The 18,346-nt window shown below is 36.5% G+C and overlaps 1 protein-coding gene across 4 annotated transcripts in view; it reads left to right on the top strand.

Annotated features, from left to right (window-relative positions):
- Positions 1-18,346, top strand: part of ALMS1 (ALMS1 centrosome and basal body associated protein) — a 208,625-nt gene that overhangs the window by 129,029 nt on the left and 61,250 nt on the right. For all 4 annotated transcript variants that reach the window (XM_088026459.1, XM_028116263.2, XM_088026458.1 and 1 more), the window contains exon 12: positions 4,178-4,303. In XM_088026459.1, coding sequence (XP_087882585.1) covers positions 4,178-4,303 — 126 coding nt within the window. The remainder of the gene's footprint in view (positions 1-4,177; positions 4,304-18,346) is intronic.

Genomic DNA, 18,346 nt, shown 5'->3' with positions numbered 1-18,346 from the left:
TAGTTGACTTATTTTTATCTCATGATACTTAAAATTTAAAGACTGGAGGTCTTGTTTTAGGTGGGCAGGTGAATTACTGCCATTTTGTATTATATTAAATGTTACATACTGTAATAAATAGATGAAAATACATGTAATAGTGCAAACATAATACCAGTCTGTTTCTTGCTTATAAAACAATGACCAGGGACCCAGGCTGACTGTGGCCCTGCTGTCTTTAAAACACAGAATCCATAATTACCTTAGATTCACCATCACAGTCAACTAGAAGGGACAAAACATGGAGAAGCACATGTGCTAGGCCTGGAAGTGGCTCAGATCACTTTCTCCTAGCTAGGAAATGGTTTAGCTGTGATTTTGAGGATAAAGAAGTGGATTTTGGAGCGCCTGGGTGGCTCAGTTGGTTAAGTGTTTGCCTTCGGCTCAGGTCATAATCCTGGAGTCTGGAATCAAGTCCTGCATCAGGCTCCCTGGTCAGTGAGAAGCCTGCTTCTCCCTCTGCTTGTCTCTCTCTCTCTCTCTCTCTCTCTCTCACTCTCACTCTATCTCGAATAAATAAATAAAATCTAAAAAAGAAAAAAAAGGTAGATTTTGATGAACAGCTAGCAATCTCTACCCAAAGGTCTATATTTAGAGTGTTCATATGCTGTGACAGTGGTATTTCAGTAGTGCTTATACTATAAAACATTGAAAATAGAGCATGTTTTTTCTTTTCCAGACCAATAACAGGAAAATTAATAATTAAGTTCCCATTCTTCCCTCAAGTGAGAGTGGGAACTTTAAGTTACTAATTTAAGGGCGCCTGGGTGGCTCAGTTGGTTAAGCGACTGCCTTCGGCTCAGGTCATGATCCTGGAGTCCCGGGATCGAGTCCCGCGTCAGGCTCCCTGCTCGGCGGGGAGTCTGCTTCTCCCTCTGACCCTCCCCCCCTCATGCTCTCTCTCTCTCTCTCTCTCTCTCTCTCTCTCTCATTCTCTCTCTCTCTCAGATAAATAAATAAAATCTTAAAAAAAAAGTTACTAATTTAAGAATTTAATAGTTTGCACAAGTCTACTGAAAATATTATTTTAAGTTTTCCTCATGCAAAAAGGTTATCTGTCTATAGATAAAGATGGGATATGCCTAAATATATAAAGAAAATTTCTTGGTTCAGCATTCAACTTTGAATGAATTTAATTTAAACAAGTACACTTATATGTTAAGATGGTTTTAATTCTTAAACATTTTTAAGGTAAAATAACGTACCCCCAAATCTACAGTTTAATAAATATCACAAAGAACATCTTTGTATGTCAGTTACCTAGTGCCACAGTGATACTGGAAAACAACCTCACAAATCTCTGTGCTTTATAAAACAAACATTTGCTTTTTTCACTCATGGGTTTTGTGATTCAGTTCAAGTTTGGCTTTAGGCTACAGAAATGGTTTGGGTCTGTTCCATATGCCTTGTTCTTAAACCCAACCTAATGGAACAATACCTACCCTGGGTTATATTGTTCTCATGGTGATGCCAGAAGCGCAAGAGGGGAAATCCAACTGTGAAAGTGTGTTTTAAACCCCTACTCACATCAAATGCATCAATTTATATAGCGGCCATAATTTATGTTTTCACCTTTGCATACAGGACCTGGGAGAAAGGATTCCTTTAAATGGTTAATGTCATTTGGCTTACTGATAAAATATTATTTTTAATACTGTGTATTTAAAAGTAAAATTTTGTGAGGGTTTTTTTGTATGAAAACAACTTACAAAGAATAGTATGTTAAACACATGACTTTGCTCAATACTCTAACAAATTCAGAATAATATACTATATGTGTATATTTGGTTTTATTTTCCAAGTTTTTGAAAAAATAAATTTTATAGTTGAATTTTCTTCTTTACCCTTCTCTAATCTTTTCTTTTTCTTTCCTAAGAGCAACCATTATTTGCCATGTAGTCACTTCTTCCCCCATAGGCAGCCAGGCCAAAGTAACCTTAAAACTATTGCATCCAAACATAAAGTTGTCAAGAATTTTGAAAAGCCACTTATCTGTCTCATAATTCTCCAGCTCTGTATGACAGCCATTCTTGCTCTGTGCCCATTGTAATCCTGCCCACGTGTTGTTATTCATTTTTTTTGTAGCCTTTCAACTAGTAAATTTAACCATCACTATCAAGTTTTATATACACTGGTAGAGGAAGAAAATTAATAAATCAGTATTCTAACAATGACTACAGTAATGACCAAATAGAAGTGGAGGCTATAGCCTATTTTTTCTGTTTAAAATTTCCCCTCATGTATGCACTTTTTTGTTTCCCCTGACTTCAGAGAGACAAAAACAAGTGTGTGTGTGTGTGTGTGTGTGTGTGTGTGTGTGTGTGTGTATCTCCTCTATAATAATCAAATTATTAGACGTTTTAGAAAATATTTTAGCAGTTAGTGTTTTTAAAAACAAACTTTATAAATGGTGTAATTTTTCACTCTCTAATCAGAGAATTTACCTGAGCTGGGGCAGCAGGGGAAAATGGATATGCTATAAATAGGAAAATCTTTATTCACAGAATTCTTTATAATTGAAAATTTAACTCAGCTTAAATTTTCAACATTAGGAGAAGTGTTAAATACATTTAATCTGTAATATAGCCATATAAATGTAAAGATAGGAAATAAAATGAATGTTTTATTATAAATGCTAAGTAGAAACACTGAATTCCGTATTGTACAAAGTATATGCAGACAACTGTGTATACTCATAAGACAGAGAGAAAGGATACATAGGAAATATATTAAAATGTTAATAACAGTTATCTTTGAGTGGTAGGACTTTGTCTTTTTTACTTTTAGGTATTCCTTTTTTTTAATGTTGGGGTAATTAGCATGTCTACACTATTGAGTATTTTAATTCATAAGCATGGTATATCTACTCATCTGTTTTTAATTTTACTCATCAACATTTTGCAGTTTTCAGTGAAGAAATCTTTTCTTACATTTATTCATTAGATATTTGATGTTATATTTTTTATGACATTGTATATGGTATTTTTTCCTGTGTGGTTTTACTGGTATATAGAAATATAATTGTATTTCTTTATACCAATATCATGTGCAGTGACTGTGCTAAATTCACTGTTATTCCTACTGGTTTATATTTGATGGCAATAACTACTTAAAAAGGTTCTAATCATAATTATTAGGGCAATGCAAATTTTTACCATAATGATATGCCAGTACACACCCTTTAGAAAGCTAAAATTTAGTAACAACAACACAGCTAACTGTACCAAGTATTACTTTTATGTATTTTCTTAATGTCGAGAATTTATACTTCTATAATGGAAACTTTATTTTAAAAAAAAAAGAAACTTTATTTTGAAGATCTGAATGTAGAAGAGAATTTGACTTATTTTCTGACTCTTGGGACAGAATAAGACCATAAGACTGGTAGTAAGGGGTTAACGAGTTTGAGTTCAGTATAAGATAAAGTGGTTTTTAGTTAAAGCCATCTGTACATGGAATAGATTGCTAAAATACTCATCTAATGAGGCCTACCCTACCACCCTGTTTAAATTGCATCCTGCCCCGATTTCCCCCGTAGTCCTACCCCTCAACATTTTCTAATTGTCTTTTTTATATAACTTGTAATTTATTAAAATACTAAATAATTTATTTAATATGTTTGTTGTTTACCTCCTTCCTCTAGAAGGAGGAATATGACCAAATAGAAGTGGAGGCTATAACCTATTTTTTCTGTTTAAAATTTCCCCTCCTCTATACACTTTTTGTTTCCCTTGACTTCAGAGAGACAAAAACAAGTGTATATGTGTGTGTGTGTGTGTGTATAAATATATATATAAATCTCTATAATAATCAAATTATTACTTTGGCACAGATGTATACCTCCTCCCTCTAGAATGCTAGCTCTTCTTGAAGGCAGAGATATTTTTCTGTTTTAGTCCACTGATACATCCTAAGAATCTTTTTTTTAAGTTTATTTAGGTAATCTCTACACTCCATGTGGAGCTTGAACTCACAACCCCGAGATCAAGAGTTACATGCTCTTCCGACTGAGCCAGTGAGGCACCCTGATATATCCCAAGAATCTTGTATACTGCTTGGCACATGAAAGGCACTCAATATTTATTCAGTGAATTAATAAATATTTTCTTATTAATTGTTCTGATCTTTATCTCCTTAGCCCAACCTTCACTGTTGCCATATAAGCCTCCTGGTATTACGAGGATGTACTATGTTCCACAATTAAAACAAATTCCTTCATCTCTGGATTCCAGATCAGATACCACCATTGAGAGCTCACACTCAGGTATTATGCATAAATTATTTAGAATTTTATTTTTTGAAATTTTACTTGGGGATTGGTTGGTTAATTCTAGAATGACATATGAAAGCTCAATGATATTTAATCCTTCAGTGAAATACGGAGATTTTCATGTCTCAGTCTCTGGTTCAGAAAAGTGAGTTATTTGGTGAGATGTATTATGTATATGAAAACATTTAATAAGTATTTAATGAAGAAATTTTTATGGGTAAATTGTTTGGGTTAGTGGACTTCATTTCAGACAAAGGTTTCCAAGCTTTTTCTGTTCACAGTGCCCTTAGTATTTTGGTAATTTTTTTGTTCTCATCATTATGTAGAACACATATAAACACAAGAAGTATTTTTTCAAACAGCTGTAAGTTATTAAGACATAAATACTTATTTTGATCTAACAATAAACAAAAATATTAGGTATTTCCTTTTAGTTTTGGGTTTTGAAAGAAAATATTTTACTTTGTTTATAAATAACCACAGTTACTTACTAATGCGATATGTGCAGCTGTTAGAACACTGTACAGCTTCTCAAACCTTGAGATGAAATTTTACACAGCCACGGTTATTTGCTGCTTTTACTACAGAAACTGTCAAAAATCTAGTGTAAAGATACAACAGCTTGAAAGGAATGTGGCATTATCTAATATTGAAACTTTACTTTGAACTAGTAGCTTGTGCACTGTATACTAGATACCAGTTATCACTGTTGTTTCCTTAAAATCTTAAAATATCCCAACCACCCCTATGAGATCACCACAGGGGAACTGCAGATTTAGAAAATGAATAGCACCCCCTGCAGCAATTCAATAAATATTTCCTGTGGGGATTTTAAGATAAGAATACTGAGTTGGTGTGGTGTGGGGTTTTGATTGATGGAATAACATTTAGAGTGGTTCATGGGAGATGACTCGGTTCAGTTTAGATATAAATTTTTTTTCATGATTTGTCAGTAGACATCTTTATATGTGTAGAAATTACACACAAATGAGAAATTTTCCCTAGTCTTAGGCAGATTTTTTTGGGTTAACTTTAAAGAGGACCAAGCAAGTATCTAATGGTAACTAAGTTAAAGTGCCTGGTACAGCTGCTTCTAATTCTCCACTATGATGCTGCTGAAAAAAAGAACCATAAAAATGCTCATATTACCAAATGATAGGATTAATTAGTAAGCCTATAACCAGGAACTAGTAATAAATGGTGTTGCGAAAACTGGACAGCAGCATGCAAAAGAATGAAACTGGAACACCTTACACCATATACAAAAATAAATTCAAAATAGATTAAGACCTTAATGTGAGACATGAAACCATAAAAATCCTAGAACGGAACATAGGCAGTAATTTTTTTGACATCAGCTGTACCACCTTCTTTCTAGATATGTCTCCTGAGGCAAGGGAAACAAAATAAAAAATAAACTATTGGGACTCTTATCAAAATAAAAAGCTTCTGCACAGGGAAGGAAACAATCACCAAAACTAAAAGGCAACCTATGGAATGGAAAAAGATATTTGCAGATGACATATCTTCATAAATATATATATATAAAGAACTTATAAAACTCAACACCCCAAAAATAAATAATCCTATTAAAAATGGGCAGAAGACACGAATAGACATTTTTCCAAAGAGGATATGCAGATGACCAACAGACACATGGAAAGATGCTTACATCACTGATCATCAGGGAAATGCAAATCAAAACCACAATGAGAGATCACCTCACACCTGTCAGAATAGCTAAATTCAACAACAAGAAACAATAGGTGTTGATGAGAATGTAGAGAAAGGGGAACCCTTTTGCACTTTTGGTGGGAATGCAAACTGGTGCAGCTACTCTGGAAAGCTCTATGGAGGTTCATCAAAAAGTTAAAAATAGTACTGTCCTATGATCCAGCAATCACACTAGTGGGTATTTACTCAAAGAATACAAAAATACTAACTTAAATGGATATATGCACCCTGCTATTTATAGCAGCATTATCTGTAATAGCCAAATTAGGGAAACAGCCCAAGTGTCCATTGATTGATGAATGAATGAATAAAGAAGACGTAGTACGGGGTGCCTGGGTGGCTCAGTTGGGTAAGCATCTGCCTTTGGCTCAGGTCATGATCTCGGGTTCCTGGATGAAGCCCCGTTTTGGGCACCCTGCTCAGTGGGGAGTCTGCTTCTCCCTCTGCCCCTATCTCTGCTCATGCTCTCTCTTTCAAATAAATAAATAAAATCTTTAAAAAAGTGTATATATACAACAGAACATTACTTAGCCATAAAAAAAGAATGCTATCTTGCCATTTGCAACAACATGGTTGGAGCTAGAGAGTATTATGCTAAGCAAATTAAGTTAGAGAAAGACAAATACCATATGATCTCACTCATGTGGAATTTAAGAGACAGAACAAATGAGCAAAGGGATTAAAGGGGGGACAAACCAAGAAACAGACTCTTAACTAAAGAGAACAAACTGATGGTTACCAGAGGGGAGGTGGGTGGGGGGATGGATTAGATAGGTGATGGAGATTAAGGAGGGCACTTGTGATGAGCACTGGTGAGGTATGGAAGTGTTGAATCGCTATATTGTATACCTGAAAGTAATATTACACTGCATATGAACTGGAATTTAAATAAAAACACACTTAATGGGGAAAAAAGACACAATCATTTAATGGCTACCAGAAAGGAAACTTTGATCACTCTTCCACTTTCAACCCCCAGTTCAGAAGACAGAAAGAATGCCTGTAGCAGTAAAAATGTGATCAGATGTCTCAATAGTTTTTGAGGCCTCTATTGTCCTACTATATGTTTATGTCCCTAACTCTCATCTAGTTGGAGACATTAATTTTGAGAAAAATTGGACAGTGGTGGAAAGAGAAAATAATTCAGGGATGGTACATTGTATCCTGAGAAATAGTGTCCCTGTAAATAAAGTACTGAATATATCAGTAAGACAGAAGTAGATCCAATAACTACACACACACATACACACACACACACACACTTCAGATTGTAGTTTTCATGTTCTCTGTCTATTCTGAGAGTGGGGGAGTTGACCATAGTAAGATCCTTTCTTAAACCAGTAGAGCTACTCTAGATGAAAACCTAGGAATTGTTCTAATAGCTGTTAATTAATATATCGTGCATCTATAGATATGAGAAGGATCCAATTAACGTTTGGGGCCAAGGGTAAGTCATATACCATTAGTAGCAAATATTTGGGCCAAATAGATTTTTCCTCAACTGAGAATGCATAAACATTTAAATTAATGAAATCCCTAAAATATAAACAAGGCAAAAGTAACAGCCCCCCAAAGAAAGAGATCAATGTTAGAAATTTATGTATCATGCCCAGTAACATTAAGTAGAACAAGACTCTATATTAGATAGTAAGTTCTGAGACATGTCTTTTTTTTTTTTTTTTGGTAAGTCATTTTATACCTCATACCAGTATTCATTTTAGACATTCAAATATTTATACATTGATAATCACTGTATAGAAGCGAAAAGCCAGAGGGAGAGAACTGGCTGGATCGTTTAAAGGAAGTGGGGCATTACAGCAGAGAAAATGGTGGAGTAAAGACCTAAGATTTCGCCCCTTGGTAAAAGCAACAAAAATTGGCAAAACTTCAGAAAATTTTTCCAAAATTCTGGAAATTAACCAAAGGCTTACAGCAGCCCAATGAACACTTATTCAAGAGAAATGATTGTATCTTGGTAAGAACAGTAAGTTTTGTGGCATTTAACATCCCCTAGTCCCATCCTCACACTCAGCTCAGTAATAACCTTGAAAAATATCAGCCTGCTTTCCCAGGACTGGAGGGAATAGAACAGAGCCACACCAGTTTCAAAACTTCATTCCCAAAGAATTGTCAGTACTTGATCTGTCTGGTGGTTCCCTGGAAGATGCCATTCAAAAGACCTGTCTTTGTTTAATCTCATTCAGAGCTATCCAGTGTTAAAAGCCTGTGTGTGTGTGTGCATGTGTGTGGGTGTGCATGGGGTGTTTGTCAAGAACATTTACAGGCAAATGTTTTAGTGTTATAATGCCTGAGGTGATAGGCAACAACTGAGGCAAACAATAGACTAACCCAAAGCTTAAAGGTAAAAACCAAGGATGAGATGTCCATAGATGTTTTGAAAAGCTTTGACAGGGGTGCCTGGGTGGCTCAGTTGGTTAAGCATCTGCCTTTGGCTCAGATCATGATCTCAGGGTCCTGGGATCAAGCCCTGCATTGGGTTCCCTGCTCGGCAGGGAGCCTGCTTCTCTCTCTCCCTCTGCTGCTCCCCCTGCTTGTGCTTTCTCACCTGCTCTCTCTCTCTCTCTGTCAAATAAAATCTTTAAAAAAAGAAAAGAAAAGCTTTGACATATTCCTGGGACTCTAGAAGACTGTTTACATGGATAAGCCTACGTGTATTCTCAGGGAAGACCTGAAAAGACCCTACCCTTTATCTCAGGTTGTGCTTGAGTCTCTCTCTAAGAAGAAAAAGAAGGCTAAGGCAGAGTTGACAACTGCCTGGCTCAAAGTTGAAGGCATGCCGTGATATGCACGAAAAACCCATTTGCAAATCTTCCTGATTTACTGGTTCTAGGTGTTTAAGGAAATCTTTGTTTAGGCATTAACTGACCACTAAACTAGTTGAGTAGAAACTTGAATAGTTTTACAGAATTCATTCAGAGAAGTTACTTTAAAAAATAACATAAAGCAACAACAGCAAACTTTGGGGAGTGGATGGAATCTGATTTCTGATATTACCATATTTTATTATTTAAGATGTTAAGTTTCAACAAAAAAATTACAAGCTATGAAATTAAAAACCAAAAAATAGGATTCATAGGCAAGAAAATAACAGTTTAGGAATTGTCTCTAGGAAATTCCGGATGTTAGACTTACTAAACAAAGACTTAATTAGCTATTTAAAATATGTTCAAAGAACTAAATGAAACCATATCTAAAGAACTAAAGAGGGGCACCTGGGTGGCTCAGTTGGTTAAGCATCTGACTCTTGATTTTGACTCAAGTCATGTTCTCAGGGTCGTGAGATTGAGCCCCACATTGGGCTCTGCACTGGGCGTGGACCCTGCTTAAGATTCTTTCTCTTACTCTCCCTCTGCCCCCCCTGCTCCTGCTCATGTGCTTGCACACTCGCTCACGCTCTCAAAAAATAAATAAATAAAAATAAAGAACTAAAGTATGAGAACGGTGTCTTAACCAAATAGATAATATCAATTAAAAGTTGCAAATTACAAAAAGAGATCCAAAGAGAAATTCTGGAGTTGAAAACACAATAAATAGAATTTAAAATTCACTAGGAAAGCTCAGTATCAGATTTGAACAGGCAGAAGAAAGGATCAGTGAATGTGAGGATAGGCCAATTGAGATTATTCAGTGTGAGAAACAACAACAACAAAAAAAAAAAATGAAGAAGGAGCAGAATCTCAGAATCCTGTGGGACACCATCAAGAGTACTATTTTACATAGAATGGGAGTTCCAGAAGGAGAGACGATGAGACTGAAAGAATGTTTGGAGGAATAATGACAAAAACTGCCCAAATTTTATAGCTACTATTAATCTATACATCTGATAAGCTGAAGGAAACCCAAACAGGATAAACTTAAAGAGATCCACAATTAAACACATCATAATTAAACTGTTAAAAGACAAAGATAAAGAGAATGTTGAAACCAGCAGGAGTACAAGGGATCTTCAATAAGATCAATAGCTGATTTCTCATCAGAAAACCTTGGAGGACAGAAGGCATCGCAATGACATATTCAAAGAGCTGAAAGAAAAACTATCAACCAACAACTCTCTATCTAGCGGAACTACCCTTCAAAAAATGAAGGAGAAATTAAGACATTCTCAGATAAACTGAGTTTATTGGTAACAAACTGACCTATAGGAAATACTAAGGGGATTCTTCAGTGGACACTACCAGTAATTTGAATCCATATTAAAAATAAAGAGCACTGGGAGCGCCTGGGTGGCTCAGTCATTAAACGTCTGCCTTCGGTTCAGGTCATGATCCCAGGGTCCTGGGATCGAGCCCCACATCAGGCTCCCTGCTCCGCGGGAAGCCTGCTTCTCCCTCTCTCACTCCCCCCTGCTTGTGTTCCCTCTCTCACTGTGTCTCTCTCTGTCAAATAAATAAACAAAATCTTTAAAAAGTAAAAAAAAAAAAATAAAGAACACTGGTAAAGATAACTACACAGGTAAATAATAAAAGACAGTATAAATAAATGTATCTTTGCTTATAATCCCATTTTCTTTCATACGACTTTAAAGACAAATACATAAAACAATAGTAATAAATCTCTGTTGTACAAAAATGTATAGCGATATTACTTATGAAAATAATAGCATAAAGAAGGGAGGAGACAGAGCTGTACAAGAGAAAAGTTTTTGTATACTGTTGAAATCGGTATTAATCCAAAAAGATTGTTAATTTATACTAAAATATGAGTGGTAATTCCTGAACAACCACTAAGAATATAACTAAAAAATATATAATAAAAGACTCACCATAGGAATTAAAATGCTATACTAGTAAATATCTATTTGGCATGGAAGAAGACTCCACACCAGGCACCCCAGACATGCCCCGCACTGGGAAAATAAATCCCCATAACATTTAGCTTTGAAGACCAGAGGGGCTTAACTTCTCGAGTTTTGACAATCACTGGGGCTTAACACCGTGAACTTTAAAAACAAGCAGGTTCTGCTTTGGGATAGCCAGAGGGCAATAGGAAACTGAGTCCCCACTTTTGAAGGGACAGCACAACAGCCCTTCTGAGATACAGTATAGAAGCAGTAGTTTGGAAAATGCCTAGAGGATATGGGAAGATCTATTTACTAATCTCAGGTGTGCTGTAGGAGCAAGGATGTTTAGATTTCTCCAAGAACAAAAGAGCTAGTGCCATTTCTCTTCCCCATCTGCAATCCTAGATACATGCACATTTGCTGGAAGAAGCACGAACACTCTCCACCCAGTTTTGTTAATAGGATGCCCCACTCCCATGTTGTAACCCCATGGATCTGCCCCATCCAAACTGCTCTCAGCAGAAGTTCTCCAAAAGGTTCCAGGTCGTCTCCCACAAGCATACCAACACATACCTGACTTTGCTAACAGTGTGTCCTGCCCCCACATTCTCCTGCGGATTTGCTCCATCTGACCCACCTTTGGCAAGAGTCCATCCAAAGTGGCACCAGACAGAAGTATGGCATTATGCAAGTAGCCCCAACAGTGACCAGGACAACTTCAAGGTGACTCCTGCCCTGGGTAGAAACGAAGATAAATACACACACCAGTTCAACTGGGCTGGGAGCAAACATCTGGTCTGACTGCAGGCCTTGCTCACCAACAAAAGCCTCTCAGGGGACAACACAAGGAGAGCACCCTGCAGTTCAGTGCAACTGCAGCTCTAACAAACATCTGGTCTTACCCAACTCAACCACGAGGCAGCCCCAAACTGGCCTGTAACAACATAGAAACTAAACCTGCCCACTACAAGGAAAGAGACCCATTGCAGCTGACCAGACTGAAGGCAAACATGGCTTAACCACAATAGCAGGACCCATGCAATACATGTAGGAGACACCCCTGAAGTGCCAGTTTCTGGTGAACAGGGAACATTGCATTGCATGGCACTACAGGACCTCTTCTTCATAAGGCCACTCACTACTTTCAAGAGCAGAAGATGTAGCTGGCTCTTCTAACACAGAGAAACAGAGTTAGAAAAAGTGAGATAGAGGAATATGTCCCAAATGAAAGAACAGGACAAAATCACAGCAAGAGAGCTAAACAAAATGGAGATAAGCAATATGCCTGATAGAAAATATAAAGTAATGGTAATAAAGATATTCACTGGACTTGAGAAAAGAGTGGCAAAATATAAAAAAGAATCAATCATTGATGAAGAACTCAAAAATACACTAGAGAGAATAAATAGTAACCTAGAGAACACAGAAGAATGGATCAGTGAGCAATGGAAGACAGAGTAATAGAAAGCAATCAAGCTGAACAGAAGATAGAAAAAATAATTATAATGAGAATAGGTTAGGGGAACTTAATGATGCTGTTAAGCATGACGTTCACGTTATAAGGTCTCAGAAAGAAAAGAAAGGGAGCAGAAAATTTATTCAAAGAAATAATAGCTGAAAACTTCTCAAACCTGGGGAAGAAAACAGAAATCCAGATCCTAAATGTAAGAAATAAATGGAAGAAAATATGTATTTATTGGGAGAAATTATATAATTCAAGGATTTATGGACCCAAGTGTATAGTTAAGTAATATGGCAACAAAGAGATTTTCACAAATATACAGGAGCTTGAAATCATACTCTACCTTCATACTTTCTTTTTTTTTAAATTAAGTTTTAATTTTTAATTCCAGTTTAGTTAACATACAGTGTTAATATTAGTTTCAGGTGTACAACATAGTGATTCAACAATTTTATACATCATTACTCAGTGCTTATCATAATAAGTATACTCTTAATCCCCTTCATTTATTTCTCCCATCCCCCGACCCACTTCCCCTCTTACATGCTTTATTTTAAATGAGTACCCTCAGTTAAAGTTATTTTTTTCAACAAGAACATTTTTTGCTTGAAGCATACTTCAGAATACATGGTTCTAAAAGATATATATAAAATGTTCCATCCAAGAAAAATAGAATACACATTTTCTTCCAAGTACACACAAAAGAATTCCCTGGTTAAATCACTTGAAAAGAAATATAACAAATATTACAGATTTAAGAAGACTGAAATATAGCAAGTATATTTTCCAACTGTGATGATATAAAACTAAAGATAGCGGGGCACCTGGGTGGCTCAGTTGTTAAGCTTCTGCCTTCGACTCAGGTCTTAATCCCAGGGTCCTGGGATCAAGCCCCACATCGCGGGCTCCCTGCTTGGTGAGAAGCCTGCTTCTCCCTCTCCCACTCCCCCTGCTTGTGTTCCCTCTCTCGCTGTGTCTCTGTCAAATAAATAAACAAAATCATTAAAAAACAAAAAAGCCCTAAAGATCAACAATAAAACAAAGCTGGAAAATCTACAATATAAATATGAAATATTGAATATGTAAATATTAACACACTATTGCCCCAGCAATGGGCCAAACAAAAAATCAAATGGCAAATCAAAATTTGTCTCAAAACAAAAGAAAAAGAAAACACAATATTCCAAAACCTATGGGATGCAGCAAAAGCAGATGTTAAGAGTGAAATTTATGCCATAAATGCTTGAAATATTAAGGGAAAAAGTTCAAATTAACAACATCACACCCCAGGGAACTAGAAAAAGAAGAAATGTAGCTGCAATTTAGTAGAGGAAGGAAACAACAAAGAAAAAATCAGAGATAAGTAAAATAGAGACCAGAATAAACAACATAGATTGAAAGTAATGACCAGATTTTCATAAACAAACAAACAAAATTAGCAGTGCTTTAACTACATCAACTAAGAAAAAAAAAAGACTCAAAAACCAAAATGAGAAATGGAAGGGAAAATAAAACAATAGATAACCACAGAAATATAGTGTGAAAGCAGATTATAAACAATTATATACTAACAAATCGGATAACTTAGAAAAATACAACCAGATAATTCCTAAAAATGCAGAAATTACCAAGATTGCATCATGAATCTTGAATCCAAGAAGTTTCGAGGAAATCTGCTTAGACCAATAACAAGAATGTAAGTTACATTAGGAATCAAAAATCTCCCAGCACAGGGGCGCCTGGGTGGCTTAGTCCTTACGCGTCTGCCTGCGGCTCAGGTCATGATCCCAGAGTCCTGGGATCAAGCCCCGCATCGGGCTCCCTGCTCAGCGGGAGGCCTGCTTCTCCCTCTCCCACTCCCCCTGCTTGTGTTCCCTCTCTCGCTGTATCTCTCTCTGTCAAATAAATAAAATCTTAAAAAAAAAAATCTCCCAGCACAGAAAAGCCCAAGGACCCCATGGTTAATTGGTGAATTCTACCAAACATTTAAAAAAAAAATAATGACAATCTTTATCAAAATCTTAAAATAATGGAGGAGAGGGAACACATTCAGAATCATTCCATGAGGCCAGTACTACCCTGATACCAAAGCAGGATAAAAACAATATAAGAACAAAAAGTCTAGTTTGTCCAACATAAGTTTTGCTGCTCCAACTTTCTTTTGACATCCGTTTGTGTGGTAAAGATTTCTCCACCCCCTCACTTTCATTCAGCAGGTGTCTTTAGGTCTAAAATGAGTCTCTTTGTAGGCAAGTTTCATACTTTCTTGAAAAATTAATTTGAAGACTCATCCAGCTGAAGAGGTGGCTCTAAATGAAGAGTTCTGGGGCGCCTGGGTGGCTCAGTTGGTTAAGCGTCTGCCTTCAGCTCAGGTCATGATCCCAGGATCCTGGGATCGAGCCCTGCATCGGGCTCCTTACTCAGCAGAGAGCCTGTTTCTCCCTCTCTGCCTACTTGTGCTCTCTATCTCTCCGTCAAATAAATAACTAAAATCTTTAAAAAAATAAATAAATAAATAAATGAAGAGTTCCAGAAAGAATAATGAAGCAGTGGTGAACTTTGAAGTCAGTTTAACATAACACTGGTCTAAATACAAATTTTAGTTACAAGATGAATAGAAAATGTCAGAAGTTAATTTCGGGATGAAAAGCATGAAAACAAAAACCAATTTAATTATATTCTTTGTGTTTAATAGAAGAAACCAAAGAAGTTGTATTTTATTCATGATTTGGTGATCAGATAGGTTAAAGAAGTTCCTAAAAAACTAATGTTATCAAAAGCACAGGCAACAAAAGAAATTGGAGTTTATGAAAAATTAAAACTTTTGTATATCAAAAAAACTATCAACAGTTAAAAGGTAATTCACAGAATTAGAACAAAATGCAAATCATATATTTGATTAGGGATTAATATTCAGAATATATGAAGAACTCTTACAACTCAACAACAGCCAAAAGTCTAATTTTAAAATGGGCACAGGATCTGAATAGACATTTTTCCAAGAAAGACACACAAATGGCCAAAAAGAACATTAAAAAGATGCTGTACATTATTAGTTCTAAGGCAGATTGAAACCACAGTGAGATACCACTCCATATCCATTAGGATGGAGCTGTTACCAAATAGAAAATAACAAGGTTTGGTGGGGGTATGGAGAAATTGCAACCCCTGTGTATTGCTGGTGGGAATTTAAAAGGATGTAGCCACTACAGAGAGCAATGTAGTGGTTACTGAAGAAGTCAAACATAGAAAAGTGCCTGGGTGGCTCAGTCATTTAAGTGTCAGACTCTTGATTTCGACTCAGGTCATGATCTCAGGATCATGCGATTGAGCCCCACATCGGGCTCCATGCTGGGCATGGAGCCTGCTTAAGATTCTCTCTCTCCATCTCCTTCTGCCCCCCTCCCCCACTGTGCACATGCTCTCTCTCTCTCTCTAAAAAAATAAATAAAAAATATTAAACATGGAATTACTATATGATCTAACATATACCCAAAAGAATTGAAAACAGGGATTTGAACAGATATTTGTATGCTCATGTTCATAGCAACATCATTCACAATAGCCAAAAGGTGGATACAACTCTTATATCTAGCTAATGAATAAATACATAAAGTGTGATACATATATGCAGTGGAATATTATTCAGCCTTAAAAAGTGAAATTTGGCACATGCTACATTGTTGATGAACCCTGAAGATATTGTGCTAAGTGAATAAGCTAATCACAAAGGGACAAATATTCTAAGATTCCACTTATATGAGGTACCTAGAGTAGTCAAATTCATAGAGACAAAGTAAAGTAGAACAGTGGTTACCAAGGGTTGAGGGGAGGAGAAAAAGGGAGTTATCATTTAATAGGTCCAGTTTTGGTTTGTGAAAATGTGTGAGTTCTGGAGATGAATGATATGATGGTTGCACATCAGTGTGAATATATACTTAAAAATGGTTAGAATGGCAAATTGTATATTTTACCACACTAAAAAAATGCTAGGGCCTCCTGGGTGGCTCAGTTGTTAAGCATTTGCATTCAGCTCAGGTCGTGATCCCAGGGTTCTGGGATCGAGCCCCACCTCAGGCTCCCTGCTCTGCAGGAAGCCTGCTTCTCCTTCTCCCACTCCCCCTGCTTGTGTTCCCTCTCTTGCTGTGTCTCTCTGTCAAATAATTAAAATCTTTAAAAAAATTTTTTAAATGCTAAAAAAAAAAAATACTACCGGAAAAATTCTAATAGAATTTTTTTAAATTTTATTTATTTGAGAGAGAGAGCACAAGAGAGGGGAGGGTCAGAGGGAGAAGCCGACTCCCGCCAAGCAGGTGGTCCAGTGAGGGATGCGGGACACAGGACTTGATCCTTGGACTCCGGGATCATGACCTGAGCCGAAGGCAGTTGCTGAACCAACTGAGCCACCCAGGTGCCCCTCTAATAGAACTTTAAAACTTGATATCTATCTTCCAAATTACTGTTGAGTGTACAAAATTAGCAAAATAGCATAGAACAAGAACCCGAGGGACGCCTGGGTGGCTCAATCTGTTGAATGTCTGCCTTCAGCTCAGGTCATGATCCCAGGGTCCTGGGGTCGAGTCCTGCATCAGACTCCTTGCTCAGTGAGGAGCCTGCTTCTCCCTCTGCTAGCCACTCCCCCTGCTTGTGTGCTCTCTCTCTCTCTCTCTCTGACAAAAAATAAATAAAATCCTAAAATAAAAAAAACAAGAACAGGAAACAAGAAAATTTAAGAAAATGTAAAGTCAAATGAATGGATTACAATGAAATTTTTTAGCTATGATAAATTTAGCATACATTGCCATTTTATCATATATGCATTTAATTTAAGCATGTTCAATTACATATACTTAACAAAAAAGAGAAAGTATATGTCTTTTAGCAAGTGCAAGAGTTGGGGTGCCTGGGTGGCACAGTCAGTGGAGCGTGCAGCTCTTGATCTCTGGGTTGTGGGTTCAAGCCCCACACTGGGTATAGAGATTACTTAAAAATAAAATCTTAAAAAGGGTGCAAGAGTTGTGTGCAGTCTATATACTCTATGAACATATTATGATGGAATTTGAAATGGGTGATGGGAAACCTCTCTTCTCAAAGTTTACTGTCCTCGTTTGCCTTTTATAATAGTTTAAACAGCTTATCTTGAGTCCCTGAGAATGATTCTAGAGTTAAAGTGTCTTTTTTTTTAAATTTATTTTATTATGTTACGTTAATCACCATACATTACAGCATTAGTTTTTGACGTAGTGTTCCATGATTCATTGTTTGGGTATAACACCCAGTGTCTTTTTGTTACAACATGGCCTCTAAACACAAGCCAGGTACTTCATCAGGTGCTCAGAAGCAGGCACAGTGATTTGTTACAAGCCAAAAGGAAAAAGTACTCTCTGGTGGCTTTGTTGAGCCCATGGGATGTCAGTTGCAACATGGTGCCTTCTTTAAGGAACCTTCTGGAATAATTTCAACCCTGTATGGTTTTTCATTTTAATATACTGACTTTACACTCTAGATTCCATTTAAAATTTATCTTGAATTGAGTGAAAAAAAAAAAGATACGAAAGTACATATATTGCATTCCCTGTATATATTCATTCCAAAGCATATAAAACCAAAGTTTGGTTGTTTGTTTTGTTTTTCTTAAGGTGGCAAAAGCTTTCAGTTCATGTTCTTTTTTTCTTCAACCCAAAAGTATTAAAGCTCTTACTGTGTTCCTGGCAGATACTATACTAGGTGCTACATTTACAGAGGCAAAATAAACATGGTCCCAAGTTTATGGAGTATGTGGAATGTTGTTACAGAAAGTAAACAAATAGACCACAAATAAATACATAATTACAAATGATAAGTGTTAAGAAAATAAACTAGAACTGGATGAGAATAATAAGAGTACCCAGTTAATTTAAGGAGCTCCTGAAGGACTTTCAAGGAAAAAACTTTAGAGATGAGGTCTATAGGATAAAGATGGGTTAGGTAGGCAAAGAGTAGAGAATGACAAAATGGGCAGAGCTCCTGAAACAAATGCACTTGATGCATTTGACAAATG

The sequence above is a fragment of the Eumetopias jubatus genome, unplaced genomic scaffold (assembly GCF_037043125.1).
Source record: "Eumetopias jubatus isolate StellerSeaLion01/CBP00866 unplaced genomic scaffold, mEumJub1_p1.0 scaffold_9, whole genome shotgun sequence".
NCBI lineage: Eukaryota > Metazoa > Chordata > Mammalia > Carnivora > Otariidae > Eumetopias > Eumetopias jubatus.
This window is presented reverse-complemented; position numbering and strand designations above follow the sequence as displayed.